At 40.6% G+C, this 23,416-nt stretch overlaps 1 protein-coding gene across 5 annotated transcripts in view; it reads left to right on the top strand.

The window, feature by feature from the left end:
* The first annotated feature begins 1,376 nt into the window (after window positions 1–1,376).
* The window catches only part of HMCN1 (hemicentin 1), a 546,437-nt gene continuing 524,397 nt past the window's right edge, over window positions 1,377–23,416 (top strand). For 4 of the 5 annotated variants that reach the window (XM_044942718.2, XM_044942717.2, XM_044942719.2 and 1 more), the window contains exon 1: window positions 1,379–2,013. In XM_044942718.2, coding sequence (XP_044798653.2) covers window positions 1,746–2,013 — 268 coding nt within the window. In that variant the 5' untranslated portion in view covers window positions 1,379–1,745. Of the gene's footprint in view, window positions 2,014–23,416 lie in introns of all 5 variants that reach the window. The other variant, XM_044942721.2, reaches the window with a different exon arrangement.

Below are 23,416 nucleotides of genomic sequence, written 5' to 3'. Positions count from 1 at the left end.
AATGGCTAGGCTGCTTCCTTTAAATGACATGACTTATAGGTATCATAAACTCAGGTTCCAGAGTCGCTGGGTCTGAAAGGGAGGACAGTTGCAGATTAAAGTCTAAGAGGCTCAGGGGAGCTGGCTCTTCCTGAGGCTGCCTCTGTGTTGGATGGGTGGTCTAACACACATTCCAACTGGATCAAGATGCCTGCTGGCCCCTCTTTAAATGCCAGGATCCGGATAGCAGCTCCTTTGGCAGGATGTGAATACATTTTTATTAAAAAGAGGCAAAGAACCTTCAGCTTATGGTTGACTTTCTTTGTCCACCTTCTTATCTGTTACTGGGTACCAAAATGTATGTAATAATGACAAGACGGAAAAACGCTGTACTGTTCTTCAGGGAGAGGTTTCCTCACTTATCAGCAAGAAAATGCCACAGAGGGGAACACCTTTGTAATGAGCCTTTGGCTGAGGCTGGGCACACGGGTGTTCTATGGGAGGAAATATGAAATGATATTATTCTGCCTCACTATGCTGAGGGGAGGATTTATGTTGCTCGGCAAGCATGAATCTTGATAGTGGAATTTAACAAAAAATCAATTTTCTCCTTCAGACGGTCTCTCTCCCCCTCCCTCTTCCTTTGCCTCTCGCCCTCTCATCCGGTGCACTGAGCCTCCATCCTGTACTCATCACACCCAACTGCTTTGACTCCTACCATCTTTTCCACCTACACTCAGTGACTACCCAGGCCCCGCTGTCTCTCTCTCGTTTCCCTCCACAACCCTTTTCCCTGTCCTCTCGTTTCTGGCCGGTCCAGCTGTCTCCTCCCTCCCTCCCCACCAAAGCCCCACAGTACCCGAGGAGATCAGAGTGATTATGTGGCTGCAGCACAGCCGGGAGGACCTTTCCAGCTCCCCCTCCCGGCTGGGTTGAGGGCTGAGGACGGGAAGCTGGGCTGCGCAAGGAGGGTGGTCTCGGTTTCTTGGGGGCGGGCGGGGGTTACTATGAAAGGGGTGTCTGAAGCAACGTTTTGCATCGTAGGGAAAAAAAAAAAAAAGGCAATCCCCTTTGTGCACTGGGTTAGCACAGTGTCCCTCGGTTCGGGACCTCGTCACACATTTTTGCAAGCCATTGTTTACCCCGGGGTTTTGGAGGGGAGGCGCCGCGCGGGTGGGCGCGGAGGGGACCCCGGGAGCGCTTCCCTGGTACTCAGTTGACCCGAGACTCGGTGGGGAGAAGTTGCCCTGCAGGAGGCGGGGCCCCAGAGCCAGGAGGAGGAGGGGGCGTCCCCTCGACCAATCAGGAGGCGAGGCCGAGCCCGTCTTCCCTTCCCCGGCCAGCTCGCGGGCGGGCGGCGCGCAGTGGAAAGTTGGGAGCCGCTGCGGCTGGTCCGGGCGGAGAGCGGCGGCGGCGGCGGCGAGGGCAGCGGACTCGGCGCGGCGCCGCTGGCTCGTAGCAGTCCCCAGGGCATGGGCCGGGCGCGCCGCCCGCACTCAGCCACACGCCGCCCGGGCCGCGGGCACTCGGCCGTCCCGAAGGAGGCTGCGTCCGGACGAAGGCTGCCGCATCTTTGCTTCCCCGGCCCCGTGCAGGGATTTCGGGTTCGGTGCTCGTCCCTATCTGATTCTCAGCCCCCAACTTTCGGCAAGTTCAAAGAGATTTCTGGAGTCGAATAAATTGCCCCGAGAGGAAACCCGCTGCCTATTGAGGAGGGCTCAGCAGAGTGCTTGGGCGCTCCAGGAAAAAAGAAAAAAAAAGACAAAATGATTTCCTGGGACATGATCCACACCATATTCCTGCTCGCTCTTCTTTATCCTTCCCGAGCGCAGGATGCAATCACCCAGTCCGAGGTCGAGGCAGAAGAAATTCCCGAGGGGGCCTCCACCTTGGCTTTTGTGTTTGATGTGACTGGTTCCATGTATGATGATCTAGTTCAGGTGATCGAGGGGGCTTCCAAAATTTTGGAGACGTCTTTGAAAAGACCTAAGAGACCTCTCTTCAACTTTGCTTTGGTGCCTTTCCACGACCCAGGTAAGGGAAATACTTGTTCTTTGTTATTCCTTATGATTACGTTGTTTCTTATGCCTCGAAATTGCGTGTCAGTAAGTTTCAGAACCATTTTAAATGTGTAGCTGAATACAGTTGTAACAAAGAATTGCTCGCCTACATCTGGGTTTGCTCTCTGATACCTGCTCATGCCTCAGCCATGGAGATGGCTTGTTTGGGGTGCTTGCACAGTGGTACCCAAACCTGGAAAGCGTAGAATTATGAAAACCAGAGCAGTGATATCAAAATCAGAGTTAATTAACTTAAAAAATTTGAAACTAAAGAATGTTTAAGGCAGAGTGGTACATTGGGTATTCAACAGCAGTACTTTAACAGCTAACAGCCAACTTTGAGAGCATTCTCAAGATAACTCTCAAGTTAGGGGGAGAAAAACCTGTTGTGTGAGACACAGGGAAGTTTGTAAGCAGTAATTACTAATGAACTGAAGAGATGAAAATAAGCCATTCATTTGTTAATTGAATCTACTGATCTTCGCACCAGATCATCATTAGTTCGGCTCACAGATGGTAATAAATGGGTCCTCCTCTCTTCCAGTAGAAATGTATGTAATTTGGTATGGCAGTGCTTTTTAAAGGTAGTTGAAGTACAATCACTTTATTTTTTGCCCTAAAGCCATGGGTTTCAGCTGCTGCGTGGTAATTTGATCCTCTCTTCTTTTTTCAGTTTCTCTTTAAAGTGGCACCTTTCTGTGAGGCTCATAGGAGCCCTCACAGTCAATGTGAGGGTAGCATAGCCTGGGGAGCCCTGAGGCTGGCTGTCTAGTATCCACTTGAGTTTTATTAGCACAACTCACTGCCCAGTCGAAGAAATAAAGCAGTGGTTTCTTGAAGTCCTCCCCCACTGTTCTCTCACATTTTTATTGAAATTCTCTTTTCACTAGAAGACTTCGACACAGCCACTTCACAATGAAAACTTGATGTTGAGAATCTCAAATTCTTTCCTTGTGCTTTTGACAGGCATGTGAGAGTTCAAATTATTGCTTGGTTTTAAATGTGGCAAGTTTCAGCTATTAAAGAATTGGCAGGGGGAGGAGTTTAGAGGGAAAAAGAACTCGGGGATTTTTGTTTGTTCTTCAAATGATGAAAACAATAACCTGTCCTCCACTGTACTATACATATAACCTTAGTAAATTCAATGTTGATTAAAAATAAAAATTTTAATATTTGAATAAAGAATGATCATTGACTGTGTTAGCTGTCTCAGTGAGACACCTCATGTGTTACAATGTTTTAATTTGTTAAATGTTAAGAGTTGACTCATTGGAAAAGACCCTGATGCTGGGAGGGATTGGGGGCAGGAGGAGAAGGGGACGACAGAGGATGAGATGGCTGGATGGCATCACCAACTCGATGGACATGAGTCTGAGTGAACTCCAGGAGTTGGTGATGGACAGGGAGGCCTGGCGTGCTGCAATTCATGGGGTTGCAAAGAGTCAGACACGACTGAGCGACTGAACTGAACTGAAGACGCCAATTGTGATGCAGACCAAGACTTTGTAAGCTTGGAATAGGCTAAATATGTTTATTCTATAGGAATGAATCTGACGTTGGAAAAAACGTAAAGTAAAAATTCTTTTCTGTGACACCACAGTTTGCTTTCCTCCAAAAAGCTCTTATGAAATGATGTTGCTGTAAAGAGAACTCAAAAAACTGCCTCAAGTCATAAATGGAAACTAGATCATCATGATATTTATTTTGATATGATATGAAAAAAAATATTGGAATAAATTGTATTGTGGTGTGCTCCCTTCCAGTTGTTACCAAATAGAAAAATTTGTTGTAGTTGACTTTCCTTTATTTTGGCAATCACGATTCAAAGTAGGAGAAACTTAGTATGCTAATAAAAAATGACTAATAAATTAGTTATTTTGAATTAAATAATAAGAGAAAATGATTAACTTAAATTGGCTCCATAAAATTAATTGTATGTATAATTCAGCAAAAGCTATTCTAATTTCATTGTGATTCAAAGTGTTTTTGAACTTAAAGATGAGAATAGAAATTAAAACATACTAATAACCTTTAGTTTACTAACTCACAATAATGGATTGTAATATTATCTTTGTATGTCATTTTCTGTTTGTGTGTATGTTCAATAATTAAGAGTTTTTGATTCCCTTGTACTTCTGGTTGGTTATCAACTTGGAATCACCAGTGGACAGAAAGGGCCTTGAATGGAGATTTACTGGCTTACTGAGTGACATTGGAAAAGTCTGTCTACATTTTTGTATCTGTTTTCTCAATTATAAAATGGCAGAATTGGATTTGAACATTTCTAAGGTCACTTCCAACAGTAACGTTTTATGACTGTTTTATACATGGTAGTTTTTCACAGTCCCTGATACAACTGACAAGCAAATAAATGATGTGTGTAATTTAATATAATTATATTAATAACTTTGCTTATAGCTGTTCAAAGTGCTTTGGCATCTGTGGTTGAATTTAGCTAGATGAAGTAATGAATAAGATTTGGGATATAGTCTCAGGCATTTGACAGAGACCTTAAGGCCTTCACAGGTGATTGCTTTGGGCATCTGCATATTAGTTGGGGGCAAGCTGTATGTTTTGAGGTGGGGGTAAAAATGAAAATACATGGAAGTGTAGGTGGCTCAGACATGAAAGAATCTGCCTGCAATGCAGGAGACTCAAGTTCGGTCCCTGGGTTGGGAAGATTCTCTGGAGAAGGGAATGGCAGCCCACTCTAGTATTCTTGCCTGGGAAATCCCATAAACTGAGAGGAGCCTGGCAGGCTACAGTCCATGGGGTTGCAAAGAGTCGTAATGACTGAGTGACTAACACTTTCACATAGACATTCAAGAGGAATAAGTCAACAAGTTGACAAGGTGGTAATAAAATCACTCAGAAAAATGTAGGACGCTAGTGTTAGAGGAGTAACAGCGTAATCCATGGTAGGAGGAAGTTCCATAGAGCACGGGGGTCGTCGCAGGTCAAGACAACTTTGTGATGCTACCTCTGCTTAAGATGGGTTTTCCACTTTCATGATCGCATTTAATGTATTAATTTTTAATAGCTTTATTGACCTTACTATATAATCACTCATTTAAAACATACAATTCTGTGATTTATAGTATATTCAGAGATTGTTATTATTGTTCAGTCACTAGGTTATGTCCAACTCTTTGTGACCTCATGAACTTAAGCACGCCAGGCTTTCCTGTCTTTCACTATCTCCCAGAATTTGCTGAAATTTGTGTCCGTTGATTTAGTGATGCTATCTAACCGTCTCATCCTCTAGTGTCCCCTTCTCCTTTTGCCTTCAATCTTTCCCAGCATCAGGGTGTTTTCCAATGAGTCGCCTCTTCGCATCAAGTGGCTAACATGAAGCTTGAGCTTTCCTTTAGGATTGACTGGTTTGAAGTTCTTGTAGGGCAAACGAATCTCAAGAGTCCTCTCTAGCACCACAATCAAAAGCATCAGTTCTTTTGTTCTCAGCCTTCTTTCTGGTCCCAACTCTTACATGCATGACTACTGGAAAAACTGTAGTTTTGACTATATGGACCTTTGTCAGCAAAGTGATGTCTCTGCTCTTGAATATGCTGTCTAGGTTTGTCATAGCTTTCCTCCCAAGGAGCAAGCGTCTTTTAATTTCATGTCTGCAGTCACTGTCAGCAGTGATACAGATGTATGCAACCACACCTCAGTCAAGTTTGGAACATCTCTCTCACTTTAAAGAGACACCCTGTGCCTTTTTATTTATCTGTCCTCTCACCTCCCCTCCCCCGCCCATATTATCCTCCTCCCAGGCCTAAGCAGCTACTAATGTACTCTTTGTCTCCCTGGATTTTCCTATTCTAGACTTTCATATGAATGGAATCATATATTATCTTTTTTTGACTGACTTCTTTCACTTTAGCATAATGTTTTTAAGATTTATCCACATCATAGCATATATCAGTAATTCATTTTTATGGCCAAATAATAATCCATTTTATAGATATAGCATAGTTTATCTTATAATCGATAAAGGATATTTGAGGTGTTTCCACTTTTTGGCTAGTGTGAATAATACTTCTATAACTATTTGTGGGCAATTTCCTGTGTGGACATATGGGATACTGTGATTTGTAATATGAAATAAATATTTGATCTTTGTCACCTTTTCTGGCATGCAACTCTTAAAACTCTTGAACTTTCCCAATTGATGAGAACCATAAAGGTATCTTCTGTCATGTTAATGAGGCGACTTGTGAACTCCACTGAAGAGTGAGGGCTCATTGCCAGGAGACTCATCCCTGCGATTAGAGGGTTGGAACTTTCAATCCCACCCCTAACCTCCGGAGAATGTTCCGTGTGTACTTGAAAAGAATGTGTATTTTGCTGTTTGGGGATGGAATGTTCTATAATAGTCTATTATGTCCATCTGGTCTACTGTGCCATTTAAGGCCAACTTTTTCTTATTGATACTCTGTTTAGATGAGCTAGTTATTAATGCAAATAGTATGTTCCAGTCCTCTATTATTATTGTATTACTCTCAATTTGTCCCTTCATGTCTGTTAATGTTTATATTTAGGTTTGTCTGTGTTGGGTGCGTATTACAAGTATTATCCTTTTATTGGATTGTTCCCTTTATCATTACCTAATGTTCTTTGTTTTAAAGCCTGTTTTGTCTGATATTCTTACTGCTACATCAACAATTCATTTTGTTTGTTTGTGTGGAATATCTTTGTTTAATTCCTTCACTTTTAATCTATGTTTTTTACAACTGAAGTGAGTCTTTTGCAGGTTGTATAGATACAGGCTATTAAAAAATCCATGCAGCCACCCTATGTCTTTTGACTGGAGCACTTAGTTTGCATTTAGAGTGATTAGTCATAGGCTGTACTTACTGCCATTTTGTTAGTTGTTTTCTGGTTATTTTTCTTAGTTGGCCTCTGTTCCTTCTTTCCTTCTCTTGTTCTCTTCCCTTGTGATTTGATGACCTTATTTTTTTTTTTTTTTCCGTGTGTGTGTTTGTATTTCTTTCTCTTTATTTTTTGTGTATCTAATATCAATTGTGTGTTTGTGGTTACCATGAGGTTTGTGTGTAACAACCTATGTAAATATAACAAGCAATTAGTCACTTAAGTTCGATTACATTCTGAAAGCACTGAATTTTTATTTCTCCATTCTCAACATTTTATACTTTTGATGTCATATTCATGTCTTTTTATTCTGTGTATTGCTTGACTGATTATTTTAAATATCAATGATTTTTATTTTGTCCTTTGACCTTCATGCTAGTTTTATAGATAGTTGCTGCTGCTGCTAAGTCGCTTCAGTCATACCAGACTCTGTGTGACCCCATAGATGGCATCCCACCAGGCTCCGCTGTCTCTGGGATTCTCCAGGCAAGAGCACTGGAGTGGGTTGCCATTTCCTTCTCCAATGCATGAAAGTGAAAAATGAAAGTGAAGTCACTCAGTCGTGTCCGACTCTTAGCGACCCCATGGACTGCAGCCTACCAGGCTCCTCCATCCATGGGATTTTCCAGGCAAGAGTACTGGAGTGGGGTGCCATTGCCTTCTCCATAGATGGTTGAACCTTTGCTATATGTTTGCTTTTATCAGTGATTTTTTTTCCTTTAATAATTTGTTTTATTTTGCTTGGTTTGGTTTTTGTCTTTTCTAGTTAAAGAAGTCTCTTTAATACTTTGTTATAAGGCCAGTTTAGTGGGAATGAACTCCTTTTAGCTTTTGCTTTTCTGGGAAACTCTTTATCTTTCCTTCAGTTATGAATGATAACCTTGCCAGGTACAGTATTCTTGATTGTAAGCTGTTTTTCTTCATTGTATATATCTTTATATACATATAGTGCCAGTTTCTTCTGGCTTGTACAGTTTCTGCTGAAAATTAACTGATGGTCTTACAGGGTTCCCTTGTATGTAGCTAGGTGTTTATCTCTTGCTGCTTTTAAGATTCTCTTTTTTTAACATTTGGCATTTTAAGTGTAATATATCTTTATATGGGTCCCTCTGGGTTCATCTTGTTTGGGACTCTTGGTGCTTCCTGGACTTAGGTGTCTGTTTCCTTTGCCAAGTTAGATAAGTTTTCAGTTATTATTTCTTCAAATTGGTTTCATATCCTTTCTTTTCCTCCTTCTGAAGCTCCTGTAGTATGAACGTTACTATGCTTGATGTTGTCTTAGAGGTATCCTAAACTGTATCTTTTTATCATTCTCTTTCTTTTCCCTGTTGGAATTGGGAGATTTCCACTATTCTGTCTTCCAGATCACTGATCTGTTCTCTGTATCCTCCATTCTACTGTTGATTTCTTTTAGTGTATTTTTCATTTCATTGTTTCTTCAGTTTTGACTGCTGCTGCTAAGTCACTTCAGTCGTGTCCGACTCTGTGCGACCCCATAGAGGGCAGCCCACCAGGCTTCCCTGTCCCTGGGATTCTCCAGGCAAGAACACTGGAGTGGGTTGCCATTTCCTTCTCCAATGCATGAAAGTGAAAAGTGAAAGGGAAGTCACTTAGTCGTGTCCGACCCTCGGCGACCCCATGGACTTCAGCCTTCCAGGCTCTTCCATTCATGGGATTTTCCAGGCAAGAGTACTAGAGTGGGGTGCCAATGCCTTCTCTGTCAGTTTTGACTGGTTCTTTTTAATATTTTCTCTCTGTTGAAGCTCACTGAGTTCATCCATTCTTCTTCCAAGATCGTTAAGCTTATTTATGACTTTTAACTGTTTACCTGGTAAATTGCTGTCAGTGTTTTGGTGAGTTCTTTTCTGGGGTTTTTATCTTATTCCCATGTTTGGAAGGTATTCATTTGTCTCCTGTTTTTGCCTAATTCTTTGTGTTTGTTTCTCTATGTAAGGTATATCAGTTATGTCTCCTGATCTTGAAAGAGTGGCCTTAGTATAGAAGGTATCCTGTGGGGCCCAGTGGCACAGCCCCCCCAGTCATCAGAGCCAGGTGCAGAAGAGGGTGATATATCTTGGGTGAAGTTGGTAGCTGTGAAAATTTTGAGAAATAGTTGGATTCTATGTATATTTTGGAGATAAGACCAAAAGGATTTAGTGATGAATTAGATGTGAGAGAAAAATGATAGTAGGCAAGACAGATTCTGCGGATTTGGCCTGAGTGAGTGGAAGCATAGTGTAGTGTTTACTGAAATGGAGAAGAGGAACCATGAGCAGGTTTGAGGAACAGTGGGAGACTGAGGTCTTTATTTTTGGCTATACGGTTCAGTTTGAGATGACTTTGTTATCCAAGTGGAGATGGTACAAAGGCAGCTGGATATATAAGATTACAGTTTAGGGGAGAGGTCTGGGTCAGAAACATAAATTTGAGATCAGATGGTGTGTATGTGATGATAATCAGGGTGAGGCTAGGTGGGACCACTGAAGGACCTATTAGATGAAGAATCAGTGAAGGTCTGAGGACCCAGTTCTGGCATACACCAACGTTGAGCAATCAGAGACAAGAGTCAAAGAACAAAGCAGCCTAAGAAACTGAAGACAGAGAGAGAAGAGTGTAACTAGAAGCCGAGAGAGGAAAACTTTTCAAGGAAGAAGCACTAATTGGTTAGTTAATAAGAGGCCTGAGGATTGGCTAATCTGTTTAGCGATGTGGATATTATTGATGTCTCACCAAGAAATGTTGGAAATGAAAGCCTGTTTGGAGAGAATTTAAAAGAGAATGGGAGTAGAGGAATTGGAAATGTTTGGAATTATATTGCTTTTTCCAACTACTGGAAAGATTGTTTTGTTCTTGAAGCTAAAATTGAAACTAATTTTGATAAATAATTCACCCAGCATTTTACAAAATGCAAATGCAATGTAGTAGAGTCTCCAATTTGGAAGTGAAGATTTGTGTTCTCTTCCTTATTCTTGTCATTTAAGCAAATCTTTTAACCTTGTCAGACTTCTGTTTCTTTACCTATAAAAACCAGTCCATTGCTAGATTATTACCTAAGTCGATGGTTTTAGTGATCATAATTTAATGAATGATAATGGACTGCAAAGAGACTCAAAGTGGCAAGGACTTGATTCATTGGGAGAATTAGCAGCATTACATATCTCTGCACTTGTGTTTCATAGTAATAAAGGTTTTGAACTCTCAATGACTTTGTGTGGTTCTGCAGGACCTACACAGTGCTAAAAAAAGAACACTCTAAGACTTTTGTAATGAAAATATTCTTTTAGAATTTTTTTTTGAACAAAAGAATAGAAAGATTTTTACAAGGAAAATATTGCACATTGAGACCTTGAAAACCTATACAAATTTACATGAACTAAACTTCAAATTGAATGTTTTCAGTTTCAACATATTAAAAAAATAAAAGGAGCCAAGAAACTAGGAGTCTCCCTTTGCCTTTGGCAGATCCTACAAGAAGAAGGGTTTTCCTGAGGAAAAGGATTTAAGTCCAACAGAAATCTAAAGGAAATTAACTAAAATTTAAGAGTGAGAGATTTTGGTTAGACAATGATAACTTTGTTTCCTAGAATGATAGAGCATTTTAACCTGAGTGTCTAGATCCCATATCACTGGTTGTTTTCTGAGGATACAGAGATAGTTTGCACAGTGGAAACTTTGTCTCGAAGTATAGGGACTGAATCTTGATATATCAAATATGTTAAATGTGTTGGAGATGTTTCTATTTTAAAACATCATCTTTGACTCCTGAAGGATGAAAGGTGTGTTTTTTTCATATTAAGTTGAGAAACAGCCCTTTAATTGATTGATAGTAAATCGAATTTGGTTTTATGTATAGTTTGTCTTTGGTCAAACAATAACCATTCTTAGTGAGCTTTATGACTCTACTTGCCTATAATTAGAGGTAATAAAGTTACTATTTGTCAAGGACCATGCTAGGTGCCTTTGATTCAAAGATGAGGCATAACTTACAAGATGTTAACAGGCTTTAGGGAGAAGGGCTAGAGAAATAACAATATTATAAACTGTGAAACATTTTATAGTGGAAAAATAAGCATAGGGAATTGTGTGAGCTGAGAGCAGTTTCCCTGATACTGTGTTCAGGAGGGTGATGGTTAGCAAAGGTTTTCTAGAAGTGTTACCTGGAGAAAGTGCGTGAGTAAAAGCAGTTTAACAAAAATATTAAGGAGTTTGGATTTCCTCCTGAAAGCTTTCAGGAGCCTGGAAGGATTATGAGTGAAAAGTGTTTGGGTTTTCATTTTAAATCCTTATCTTTTGGATAGATTGGAACCAGGCAATCCTGAGAGCTGAGCGAGAAAACCTGAGGCCATCATAGCAATTCAGGGAAGAAAATGGAGGTGACTCGGGCATAAGAAAAAGGCTATGGATTTCAGAGTTATTAATAAAGTCCAAAAGAGCAGACTTGGCCTTTAAAACATGGAGAAAAGGGAAATATTGCCTTTTGTAGATTAAAATATGAATTGGCATATGATTAAAGAGAAAAGATATGTAAAGTTAGCTTTAAGAGACACTCAGGATGGGAGTCTTGCTTATCAGCTCCTTATACATTAACTTGTCCAAAATAAAGTCTCAACCAAAAGTGTCGAGGTCAACAATGAAAAAGTCACAGAAACAGACTTAGACATTGTACAACCAAGTTATTTTTCTTAAAAAAATTGTGGTGTAATTGACATGATACTAGTTTCAGTTGCACAGTATGATGGTTTGATATTTGTCTGTGTCATGATGTGATCACCGTGGTAAGTCAGTATCTGTGATCATACATGTTGCAAAATGCTCTTTCCTGTGATGAGAACGTTTAAGATTTACTCTCTTAGCAACTCTCACATATACAATCAGTCTTGACTGTAGCCACATGTTGTACATTACAGCCCCATGACTTACTTAACTGCATGTTTGTACCTTTGACCCCCTTCTCTCATTTTGCCTACCCTCTGCCCCTGACAACCATCAATCTGTTCTCTGTATCAGTGTTTAAAAATTTTTTTTTAGAGTCCACATATCAGTGAGAACATACAGTATTTGTCTTTGTCTGATTTCACTTAGCATAAACCTGTCAAGGTCCATCCATGTGGTTGCAAATGGCAAAGTTTCCTTTTTTATGACTGAATAATAGTCCTTTCTCTCTCTCTCTCTCTCTCTGTGTATGTGTATGCACATCACATTTTCTTTTTCCATTCATCCATAAATGGACACTTCGGTTGCTTCCATATCTTGGCTACTGTAAATAATGCTGCATTGAACTTGGCAGTTCATGTATCTTTCTGTGTTAGTGTTTTTGTTTCCTTTCAATAAATACCGAGCAGTGGCATTGCTGGATCAAATGGTAGTACTGTTTTTAATTTTTTGAGGAACCTCCACATTGTTTTCCATAGTGATTGCAACAGTTTATATTCTCACCAATAGTGCAGAAAGGTTCCCTTTTCTCCATATCCTCACCAACACTTTATTTCTTTGTCTTTTTGATCATAGCTGTTCTGACAGGTGTGAAGTGATAACTCATTGTGGGTGTGCTTTGTGTTCCCCTGATGATTAATGATGTTGAGTAGTTTTCATTTACCTGTTGACCATCTGTATCTATCTGTATGTTTTTGGAAAAATGTCTCTTCAGATCCACTGCCTGTTTTTAAACCAGACTTTTTTTTTTTTTTTTTGCCAAATTTTATCTAAGGTTCAGAGTGTTCATTCTGTGCTTAAATAACTAGTCCATCATGAGCGGTGTTCCAACTGTCGTGGTAGACTGTTCATCTTTATAAATATGTAATGATGTCGTTACATATTTGGATCATACTATTAGTGCTCCTTGTTTTGCTCCCTCACTAAACAACTTCCCAGTAATTTTTAACCTCATGAATTTTACTTATAGGAAGAGAATGTTCTGATCACACTGGCATATGCATCAGATTCACCAGACAGTTATAGTCCTCATTGATAACTCACAATTTGGCACACCAGCTTTATACATCTGTCTCTATTGTTTGAAATAGTCTGACAGTGTCAAGTTAAAAGTTTCTGAGTTTGCAAGTCTGTGAGCCAGACATTGGTTGATGGTGGATTTATGAAAGTAAATGTCTCCCTGTGTGGATCTGTTTGGGTGGCCTGTCAGTCTCCAGGTATTACCCCTCCGCATTTCCAGCTGTCAATGTTAGTGTGAATAGTGCCAAGTAACAGTTCTGTCCACTTGAAACTTATGCAGATGACAGCTAAAGCCATTGGAATGAATGAGATCATCTAAAGAGAGCATGTAGATGGAGTAAAGAAGGGAGACAGGCAAGAACTATGGCAAACACAGCATTTAAAAGACAAAAGGGAGGCACTTCCCTGGTGGTCCAGTAGCTAATACTCCTGTGTTTACAATGCAGGGGGCTTAGGTTTGATCCCTGGTCAGGGAACTAGATCCCATATGCTACAACTAAGACTCCCCCTCCCCCAGCCCTCCGTCCGCGCCCAGCCAAATAAATAAATATTTAAAAGACAGAAGGGAAATTTATAAAAGATTCTGGAAAGGAGAGTCCAGGTAAATAGGAAGAGAAATAAGAGTGAGCAGTGTTTGGAAATCTGAAAAGTTGTTAGTTTTAAGCAGGAGAAGTTGTCAGCTCTATCCGTTTATAAGGTTACTGAAAGTAAAGGCTAAACCAAAAGGCTACATTAAAATAGACTGTTTTGTAGTTGTGGAGCCAGGAGGCTGAAATGATGGGTAAGAAAATGGAGCTAATGAATGCAGTATGTATCTGTCAAGAAACATAACATTGTGGTTTATAGCATAGGTTCTGGCATCTGATGCCTGGCTTGGAAAATGGGCTCCACCAAGTACTTTTGTGTGATCTTAACTTATCTGTGCTTCACTGTCAGTAACTGGGGATAGTATTATCTGCTTTGTAAGGCTGATGTGAGGATTGAAATACTGGATGTCCAAAACTTAGCACAATCCCTTCACACAGTAAATTCTCAATAATCATTAGTTATTGGACTTGAGAAAGAACATGTTCTTTTAAGGTGGGAGACAGGAAAGAATATTTAAATACTGCTAGAAGAGCATCAGTAGCATAGAAGAGATAAAATATACCAGAGAGAACAGATGATTTACAAAACCAGTACTTTGAGAAAGCAAGAGGAGATAGGATGCAAATAGAAGGATTGGTTGTTCTCCTCCAAAGGAGAAGACCTTTGGCTCAGTGAGCCAAGTGGACCACTGATTGGTATGGTCATGGTCAAGGTGGTAGGTGAAGATGCAGGATGCTGGATGACTTCTTGTCTGATGGACTCTTTCTTTTCTCAGAGGAAAAGGAGGGTCATTTGATGAGAGAAGGGAACTGGCAGAAGGGTAAGTAAGATTTTAGAAAACTGGTGGAGTTGGAGAGGTACAGGGTATCTATGGACACAGAGACAGTTTCAAGCCAGGATGAGCTGTGGTTCAGAAGACGAATTTGTAGTGCTTGTATGCTGCCTACCTGGGTGATTTTCTCCAGCAATTCTCAGCAAGCTGTGTATAATTGCTGAGTTTTATCTTTTGTTTCATCTAGGACTTGGATTTCATTGAGCAGATTTGGCTAAAGAAATAGGGTATGTTTGAGAAGAATCAGTTCAGTCACTCAGTCATGTCGGACTCTTTGCGACCCCATAGACAGCAGCACTCCAGGCTTCCCTGTCCATCACCAACTCCCGGAACTTGCTCAAACTCATGTCTATCAAGTCGGTGATGTCATCCAACCACCTCATTCTCTGTTGACCTCTTCTCCTCCTGCCTTCAGTCTTTTCCAGCATCAGGGTCTTTTCCAAGGAGTCAGTTCTTTGCATCAGGTAGCCAAAGTATTGGAGCTTTAGCATCAGTCTTTCCAATGAATATTTAGGACTGATCTCCTTTAGGATGGACTGGTTTGATCTCCTTGCAGTCCAAGGACTCTCAAGAGTCTTCTCCAACACCACAGTTCAAAAGCATCAATTCTCCAGCACTCAGCTTTCTTTGTAGTTCAACTTACATCCATACATGACTACTGGAAAAACCATAACTTTGACTAGACAGATCTTTGTCGGCCAAGAAATGTCTCTACTTTTTAATATGCTGTTTAGGTTGGTCGTAGCTTTTCTTCCAAGGAGCAAGCATCTTTTAATTTCATGGCTTAGCCATCTGCAGTGATTTTGGAGCTCAAGAAAATAAAGTCTGTCACGGTTTCCATTGTTTCCCCATCTATTTTCTATGAAGTGATGGGACCAGATGCCACGATCTTAGTTTTTGAATGTTGAGCTTTAAGCCAACTTTTTCACTCTCCTCTTTCACTTTCATCGAGAGGCTCTTTAGTTTCTCTTTGCTTTCTGCCATAAGGGTGGTGTCATCTCCATATCTGAGGTTATTGACATTTCTCCCGGCAATCTTGATTCCAGCTTGTGCTTCATCCAGTCCAGCATTTCGCATGATGTACTCAGCATATAAGTTAAACAAGAGGGAGGGGATATATGTATTCCTCTGGCTGATTCATGTTGATATGTGGCAGAAACCAACCCAATATTGTACAACAATTATCCTCCAATTAAAAATGAATAATTAAGAGAGACTGAAGAGATGAATCATGGAGTCAAATCTGGATGTATTGACTGACAAGAGTTGAGATTTTGCTTGTGAAACACAATATATAACAAGGAATTTGGGATTAATTGGTAAGAATAGCCAGAGTGATTGATTGTACAATTCAGCTTGAGTAGAAATGAAGATTATGGAATTGATATCAAGGAACTTGAGTCTATGGAGTATATTATGGATGTTACCATAACCTGGATAATAACAGAGCTTAAAGTAAGGAAGACAGTGAGTCAGGCATCAAGTTTGTATTTAATAACAATTTTTCAGAATTCTTCATGTGGCTGCCAACAATGATGAAGAAGGTTAGAGGGTGTCAGGTGGCATACACCTCAAAATGGAAGGTGTTTTCTCTGAAGGTAGAGGAATGGCATATTGGGTGTGGATAATATGATGACCCTCCTCTTCTGACCTCAGGTGCTGGAGAATGAGCGGACTCTACTCAGGATGTCTGTGGGGGAGGGGTCATCAATGATGAAAAACCTTATTTCAGCTAAAGTGGGAATTAGATGGGGAGTTATTGTGGGGAGGGCTTCCCTCGTGGTTCAGACCACAAAGAATCCGCCTGCAAGGTGGGAGACCTGGGTTGGGAAGATCCGCTGGAGAAGGGAATGGCTACCCACTCCAGTATTCTGGCCTGGAGAATCCTGTGGACAGAGGAGCCTGGCAGGTTACAGTCCCTGGGGTCGCAAAGAATTGGACATGACGGAATGACTTTTACTATGTGAAGATGGTTTGGAAGCCATAGGATATGTGAGGAAATAGGATGTGAATGAATGGGTCAGGAGAGAGAAAACGGAATGAGAGGAAGAGGGAAGTAGAATGGTTTGCTTTTGGGGCAGTGGTGACCGTTGACGGTGGTATAAAGCAACATGGGATACTTTGGTTGCAATGTCTGACTTGTTTAATCCCTAAATCATGTCCGACTCTTTGCAATCCCATGGACCGTAGCCTGCCAGGCTCCTCTGTCCATGGGATTTTCCAGGCAAGAATACTGGAGTGGGTTGCCAATTCCTTCTCCAGGGGATCCTCCTAACCCAGGGGTTAAACCTGTGTCTCCTGCATTGGCAGGCGAGTTCTTTACCTCTGAGCCACCAGAGAAGCTTGCATTGTCTGAGACTTGGATATAAATTTAAGATACCAACTCAGGCTGCTGATAGTTGGAGCCTGGTGAAGTCATCTGTTGCAGACAACCTGGTTGGCAGAGACTCCTGAGGAAACCCTTCGGCTCACACGTCTTAGTGACACAGGCTTAGTGGCATCATTTTTACTTCTAATAGTCACAGCTACCATCTTAGTTTTTGAGTCATTACCATGGACCAGGAACTAGATACATCGTTCTCAAAATTGACGTTAGCTTTATTTTACATATGAGGCAACTGAGGCTTGTATGGACTCTTGCTTTATGTAGCAAATTTCCTGAAAAAGAAGAGCTTTCTACAAGTTATTTTTTGCCACTTTTGTCTGTTTTGAGAAATGTGTAAAATTAAGGAGATGTGCCCAGGAAGGTATGGCAAAGGAGCAAACCGTATTGATTTGTGAGGGCTGCCATAATAAAGTACCACACACTGGGTGGTTTGAACAACAGAAATTTGTTGTCTCACAGTTCTGGGGGCTAGAGACCTATAGTTAAGATGTTGGCAGGGTTGTTTCCTGCTGAAGGTTGTGGGGAAGAATCTGTTTCATGTGTCTCTCTTGGCTTCTGGTGTTTCGCTGGTGATCATTGGGGTTCTTTGGCTTGTAGATGTACAGATCTCTGTCTTCATGTTCACAGGGTGGTCTCTCTGTGCGCTGTGTTAATTTTCCATTTTTGATAAGGACATCTGTCATTTTGGATTATTGGCCCACTCTTTCAAATCCTAAAATATGATGCTGTGAAGGTGCTGCACTCAATATGCCAGCAAATTTGGAAAACTGAGCAGTTGCCTCAGGAATGGAAAAGGTCAGTTTTCATTCCAATCCCAAAGAAAGGCAATGCCAAAGAATTCTTAAACTACCACACAGTTGCACTCATCTCACACGCTAGCAAAGTAATGCTCACAATTCTCCAAGCCAGGCTTCAACAGTATGTGAACTGTGAACTTCCAGATGTTCAAGCTGGATTCAGAAAAGGCAGAGGAATCAGAGATCAAATTGCCAACATCCGTTGGATCATTGAGAAAGCACCAGAGTTTCCAGAAAAACATCTACTTCTGCTTTACTGACTATGCCAAAGCCTTTGACTGTGTGGATCACCACAAACTGTGGAAAATTCTGAAAGAGATGGGAATACCAGACCACCTGATCTGTCTCCTGAGAAATCTGTATGCAGGTCAAGAAGCAACAGTTAGAACTGGACATGGAACAACAGACTGGTTCCAAATAGGAAAAGGAGTACGTCAAGGCTGTATATTGTCACCCTGCTTATTTAACTGTATGCAGAGTACATCATGAGAAATGCTGGACTGGAAGAAGCACAAGCTGGAATCAAGATTGCCAGGAGAAATATCAGTAACCTCAGATATGCAGATGATACCACCCTTATGGAAGAAAGCAAAGAACTAAAGAGCCTCTTGATGAAAGTGAAAGAGGAGAGTGAAAAAGTTGGCTTAAAACTCAACATTCAGAAAACTAAGATCATGACATCTGGTCCCATCACTTCATGGCAAGTAGATGGGGAAACCATGGAAACAGTGTCAGACTTTATTTTTTTGGGCTCCAAAATCACTGTAGATGGTGACTGCAGCCATGAAATTAAAAGATGCTTGCTCTTTGGAAGAAAAATTATGACCAACCTTGACAGCACATTAAAAAGCAGAGATATTACTTTGTCAGCAAAGGTCTGTCTAGTCAAAGTTATGGTTTTTCCAGTAGTCATGTATGGATGTGAGAGTTGGACTAAAAAGAAAGCTGAGCATTGAAAAATTGATGCTTTTGAACTGTGGTGTTGGAGAAGACTCTTGAGAGTCCCTTGGACTGCAAGGAGATCCAACCAGTCCATCCTAAAGGAAATCAGTCCTGAATATTCATCGGAAGGACTGATGCTAAAGCTGAAACTCCAATACTTTCGCCACCTGATGCAAAGAACTGACTCATTGGAAAAGACCCTGATGCTGGGAAAGATTGAAGGTGGGAGGAGAAGGCGATGACAGAGGATGAGATGGTTGGATGGCATCACCCACTCAGTGGATATGAGTTTGAGTAAACTCCAGGAGTTGGTGATGGACAGGGAAGCCTGGCGTGCTGCAGCCCATGGGGTTGCAAAGAGTCGGATACAACTGAGTAACTGAACTGAACTCCAGTATGAACCTCATCTTAACTAACTGTATCTGAAACATCCTTATTATTATTATTTTTTAATAAGTCACATTGTGGATTCTAGCAGATGGAATGTTACTATATGAATGTTGGTGGGGACACAATTTAACCTGTACTGAGACTGTTCAATAATTGTCAACACTGAATAAAACAAAATGCTTTCATTCTTTTACTAAAGACAGTTCAGTCCTTAATAAAATTTATAAATTTCTAATAAAAGATGTTTGCATCAGGGAGTATCATGGACTCTAAATTCTGAGCTCTTTTTGGATAGAAACTGGGTTCTCAGTGGGAGTTATGGAGAGAGATATTAGTATATTTGGAATGCTATGTAAGTCCTTGAAGTAACTTGAATTTAAAAAAATGTGTGACTTTTACCCTTGAAGCATTTAATGCTTTAAAGCATTTAGTCTTAAAATATTTTATAAAGCTTTATTTGATTTTTTTTCTTTTGGAGACATTGAGACATTTACTTTAATTTTGAAATAAGGGAAATTATATAGAAGCTAGGAATGCTGGGAATTATGTGTGTGTTCCAAAGTATTTGGGGTTTGTATACCTGTAGATTTCTTTTCTTGGAAACTTCAAACACTAATTGGAGCAATTTTTCCATTAGCGCTAAATTTCTGAGAGCTTACCTTTAAGCATTGTTTTATTCTCAGGTAGGAGGAATTCCTTGAAGTTCCCAGGCTGGAAGTCACTCTGATTGCCGTCGAAAATGCTTCAGGGCAACTCAGTAGCTGTTTTCGCCAAGATCTGACTGGGAGAGGCTGGTTAAATAAGACTGATGGGTGATGGGGAAGAGATAAATCCATGAGATAGATCTTGTTCTTTAATATTACCTTTTTCTTTTTAAATCAAATGGAAGGTCCAGAGAATACATTATTTCATTAAGCAGTAGAGAGCAAAATTTGAAAAAGATGTTGTACTACGGAATATTAATTTTTGAGATTCAAGGTGATAACTGTTTTGCTTTTTAGTTCATTATTTGTACTTCAGAGTCCTTTGTGGGAGTCACAGTGAAGCTCAGTTCTGTTGGTTCATATTCCCCAGAGGGCCTTTGGTCTTCTTGGGTGAACATGTTCTCTAGCGCCTGGATCAGGTGGTCATACTTGTGCCTTGAAGTTTTCTCTGAATTCACACCCTGTGTTGGAATATCTCTCTGTGTGCCAGACATTTTCTCTCCTGTCCTTAAAAGATTTTTCAAAAGTTTACCTCTTCCAAGGAGTTTTTCTGCAGTATTGGAAAAGTGTCATTCAATATTCCATCAGTCTTAAATGGACTTAATTTGTGCCTTTGATAACTTCACTCCTTTTCCCTACTTCTATCTGTTGTAACAGATATCAAGGTATTCTTTAAACATTCTTCCTTAAATTATTCACACCCTTTAATAGTACCCCCCCTGCCCCACCCACTTGGGAATTGTGTATAAAAGTAGGTGTTGATTCACAATCACAGGAGTTTCCCAGGTGAAATTTGAATCCCTTCTCTCAGAGGGTAAGGAGAGACCAAAGAAAGAGGCAGGCTATTCTGGATTCTAAAGTGGCAGTTTTAGTAAGAAAAGAAATTTACACACTAGTCTTGTCTTGGGTAGCTGCAAGATGAGTTGATCTTTGCATCCACCAACCAGAATCTTAAAAGAGTTTATGTGGAGGCCTTAATGGGATTCAGTACAGATGGTCTTAAAAATACATTCGTCTCTCAAGGCTTTGTCCCTGAAGTAGCTCCCAGTGTGGGAACAGTGGTCTGAACGAGCTTACATTGTAAGGAGAGAGGAGGAGGTGAGGAGCCTCCAGCTCAAGGTCCTGTTCTCTTGGTGGCCTCCTCCAATGATAGGAAATCCTTTTGGTCTTTTTTAAAGAGTGTATTTATAGAACCTTGTTTTTTGATTAGTAGTTTAGTTAGGTATAGAATTCTGTACCTACCTTAGTTCATTGAAGATACTATTTTATTTTCAGTTTGTCATTCCTTTTTAGGCAAGCTGTCTTTCCTTTTTGGTTATTTTAAGATTTATCTGTTTTGTCTTCCTGTTTCTGCAGGTCTTTATTGTCTAAGCTTGGATTTGATTTTGGTTTTCCTGCTTGGAACCTGGTTTGCCTCTCCATCCTGAGGACTTCAGTTAGTATTCAGTGCTGGACAATTCTTATCTTTCAGATATTTCTCCCTTTACTCTGTAGTGTCCCCTTCATAAAAGCTTAAGTGTATTTTGGGTCTTTTCAATCTGTTTTCCAAACCTCTTTATCTTGCTTTCATAGTTTTCTTTCTCTCTTTCTCCTTGCTACATTCTGGATGATTTTCTCAAATCTTTTATACCGTTCTCTTCAACTCTTATCGACTCTTTTAAGTCATCCATTAAGTTTTCAATTTCAATAACCATAGTTTGAAAAAAATTCTGGAAGTTTCATTTGGCTCTTTTTCAGATCTGCCTGTTTTATGTTGTATGCTCTTCAATATTACAGTCTCTTTAATATTGTATTATTTCTACCTCTTACAGCGGTGCAAATTCTTTCAACTATTTGGTCTGCTGACATTCTCTCATTGGGATCTGTTTCCTTGTGTGGTTGCTGTTGACTGTGAATTCATCCTTAGCAGGGAGCCTATTATACCCTGGACTGTGCATGTTTCTACAGAGAGGTTTTGCATTTGATTTGGTTGAGTTCCTAAAATTTGCCTTGAGGCTAATTTCCTCTGGCTTGGGGATCTCGCACCCTGCAGTTAGTACAACTCCTTATCTGTTATTTGCTTAGGGTTTCAGTTTATCCTCAGGAGATTTATTCTCCCAATTAGAGACCTGGATACATGGTAAACTTTCTTGCCAGTTTTCTAGATTAGTGTGAGGAATTTTTCCTGACCTTCGTTTCACTGATACGACTTGACTTTTAATCAGATCAGATCAGATCAGTCACTCAGTCGTGTCCGCCTCTTTGCGACCCCATGAATCGCAGCCCGCCAGGCCTCCCTGTCCATCACCAACTCCCGGAGTTCACTCAGACTCACATCCGTCGAGCCAGTGATGCCATCCAGCCATCTCATCCTTTGTCATCCCCTTCTCCTCCTGCCCCCAATCCCTCCCAGCATCAGAGTCTTTTCCAATGAGTCAACTCTTCGCATGAGGTGCCCAAAGTACTGGAGTTTCAGCTTTAGCATCATTCCTTCCAAAGAACACCCTGGACTGATCTTCAGAATGGACTAGTTGGATCTCCTTGCAGTCCAAGGGACTCTCAAGAGTCTTCTCCAATACCACAGTTCAAAAGCATCAATTCTTCTGCACTCAGCCTTCTTCACAGTCCAACTCTCACATCCATACATGACCACAGGAAAAACCATAGCCTTGACTAGACAGACCTTTGTTGGCAAAGTAATGTGTCTGCTTTTGAATATGCTATCTAGGTTGGTCATAACTTTCCTTCCAAGGAGTAAGCATCTTTTAATTTCATGGCCGCAGTCACCATCTGCAGTGATTTTGGAGCCCCCAAAAATAAAGTCTGACACTGTTTCCACTGTTTCCCCATCTTTTTCCCATGAAGTGGTGGGACCAGATGCCATGATCTTAGTTTTCTGAATGTTGAGCTTTAAGCCAACTTTTTCACTCTCCACTTTCACTTTCATCAAGAGGCTTTTGAGTTCCTCTTCACTTTCTGCCATAAGGGTGGTGTCATCTGCATATCTGAGGTTATTGATATTTCTCCCGGCAATCTTGATTCCAGCTTGTGTTTCTTCCAGTCCAGTGTTTCTCATGATGTACTCTGCATAGAAGTTAAATAAACAGGGTGACAATATACAGCCTTGACGAACTCCTTTTCCTATTTGGAACCAGTCTGTTGTTCCATGTCCAGTTCTAACTGTTGCTTCCTGACCTGCATACAAATTTCTCAAGAGGCAGATCAGGTGGTCTGGTATTCCCATCTCTTTCAGAATTTTCCACAGTTTATTGTGATCTACACGGTCAAAGGCTTTGGCATAGTCAATAAAGCAGAAATAGATGTTTTTCTGGAACTCTCTTGCTTTTTCTATGATCCAGCGGATGTTGGCAATTTGGTCTCTGGTTCCTCTGCCTTTTCTAAAACCAGCTTGAACATCTATTTTTAGTTCTTTGATCCAAAAAGACTGATACCATGAAAACTATACTCATATGGGCATTAAAATTTTAGCAGCCAAGCCATGTATCAGAATCTGACACCCTCTTTTGCTGCCATTGTGATAACTGAAGGTTACTTCTGGTTTGAGTTCTTTTTATTTTAAGTACTTGGGAGATTTCCCCTTTTTATTATTTAAAAGTTTGGCTCTTTATTAAAAAAGAATTGTATTTTATATCTAGCATTTCTGTTTTGTAGCGGGAGTGTCTTCCTGTCAGCTTAGCCTGCCTTGTTGCTGAAAGGTCTCTTCTCATATCTTTGTACTTTTCCTTCTATATGATTTTCCTGAGTCCAAATTTCTCTCATTAAGAAAGTTTTACTCATAGTAAAATATCTGCGTACTCACTCTCTAAGTTGTGTCTGACTCTTTGCGACCCGATGGGCTGTAGCCCACCAGGCCTCTTCCTCCTTGGGATTTTCCAGACAAGAATACTGGAATGGGTTGCCATTTCTTCCTCCAG

The sequence above is a fragment of the Bubalus bubalis genome, chromosome 5 (genome assembly GCF_019923935.1).
Source record: "Bubalus bubalis isolate 160015118507 breed Murrah chromosome 5, NDDB_SH_1, whole genome shotgun sequence".
Classification (NCBI taxonomy): Eukaryota; Metazoa; Chordata; class Mammalia; order Artiodactyla; family Bovidae; genus Bubalus; species Bubalus bubalis.
This window is presented reverse-complemented; position numbering and strand designations above follow the sequence as displayed.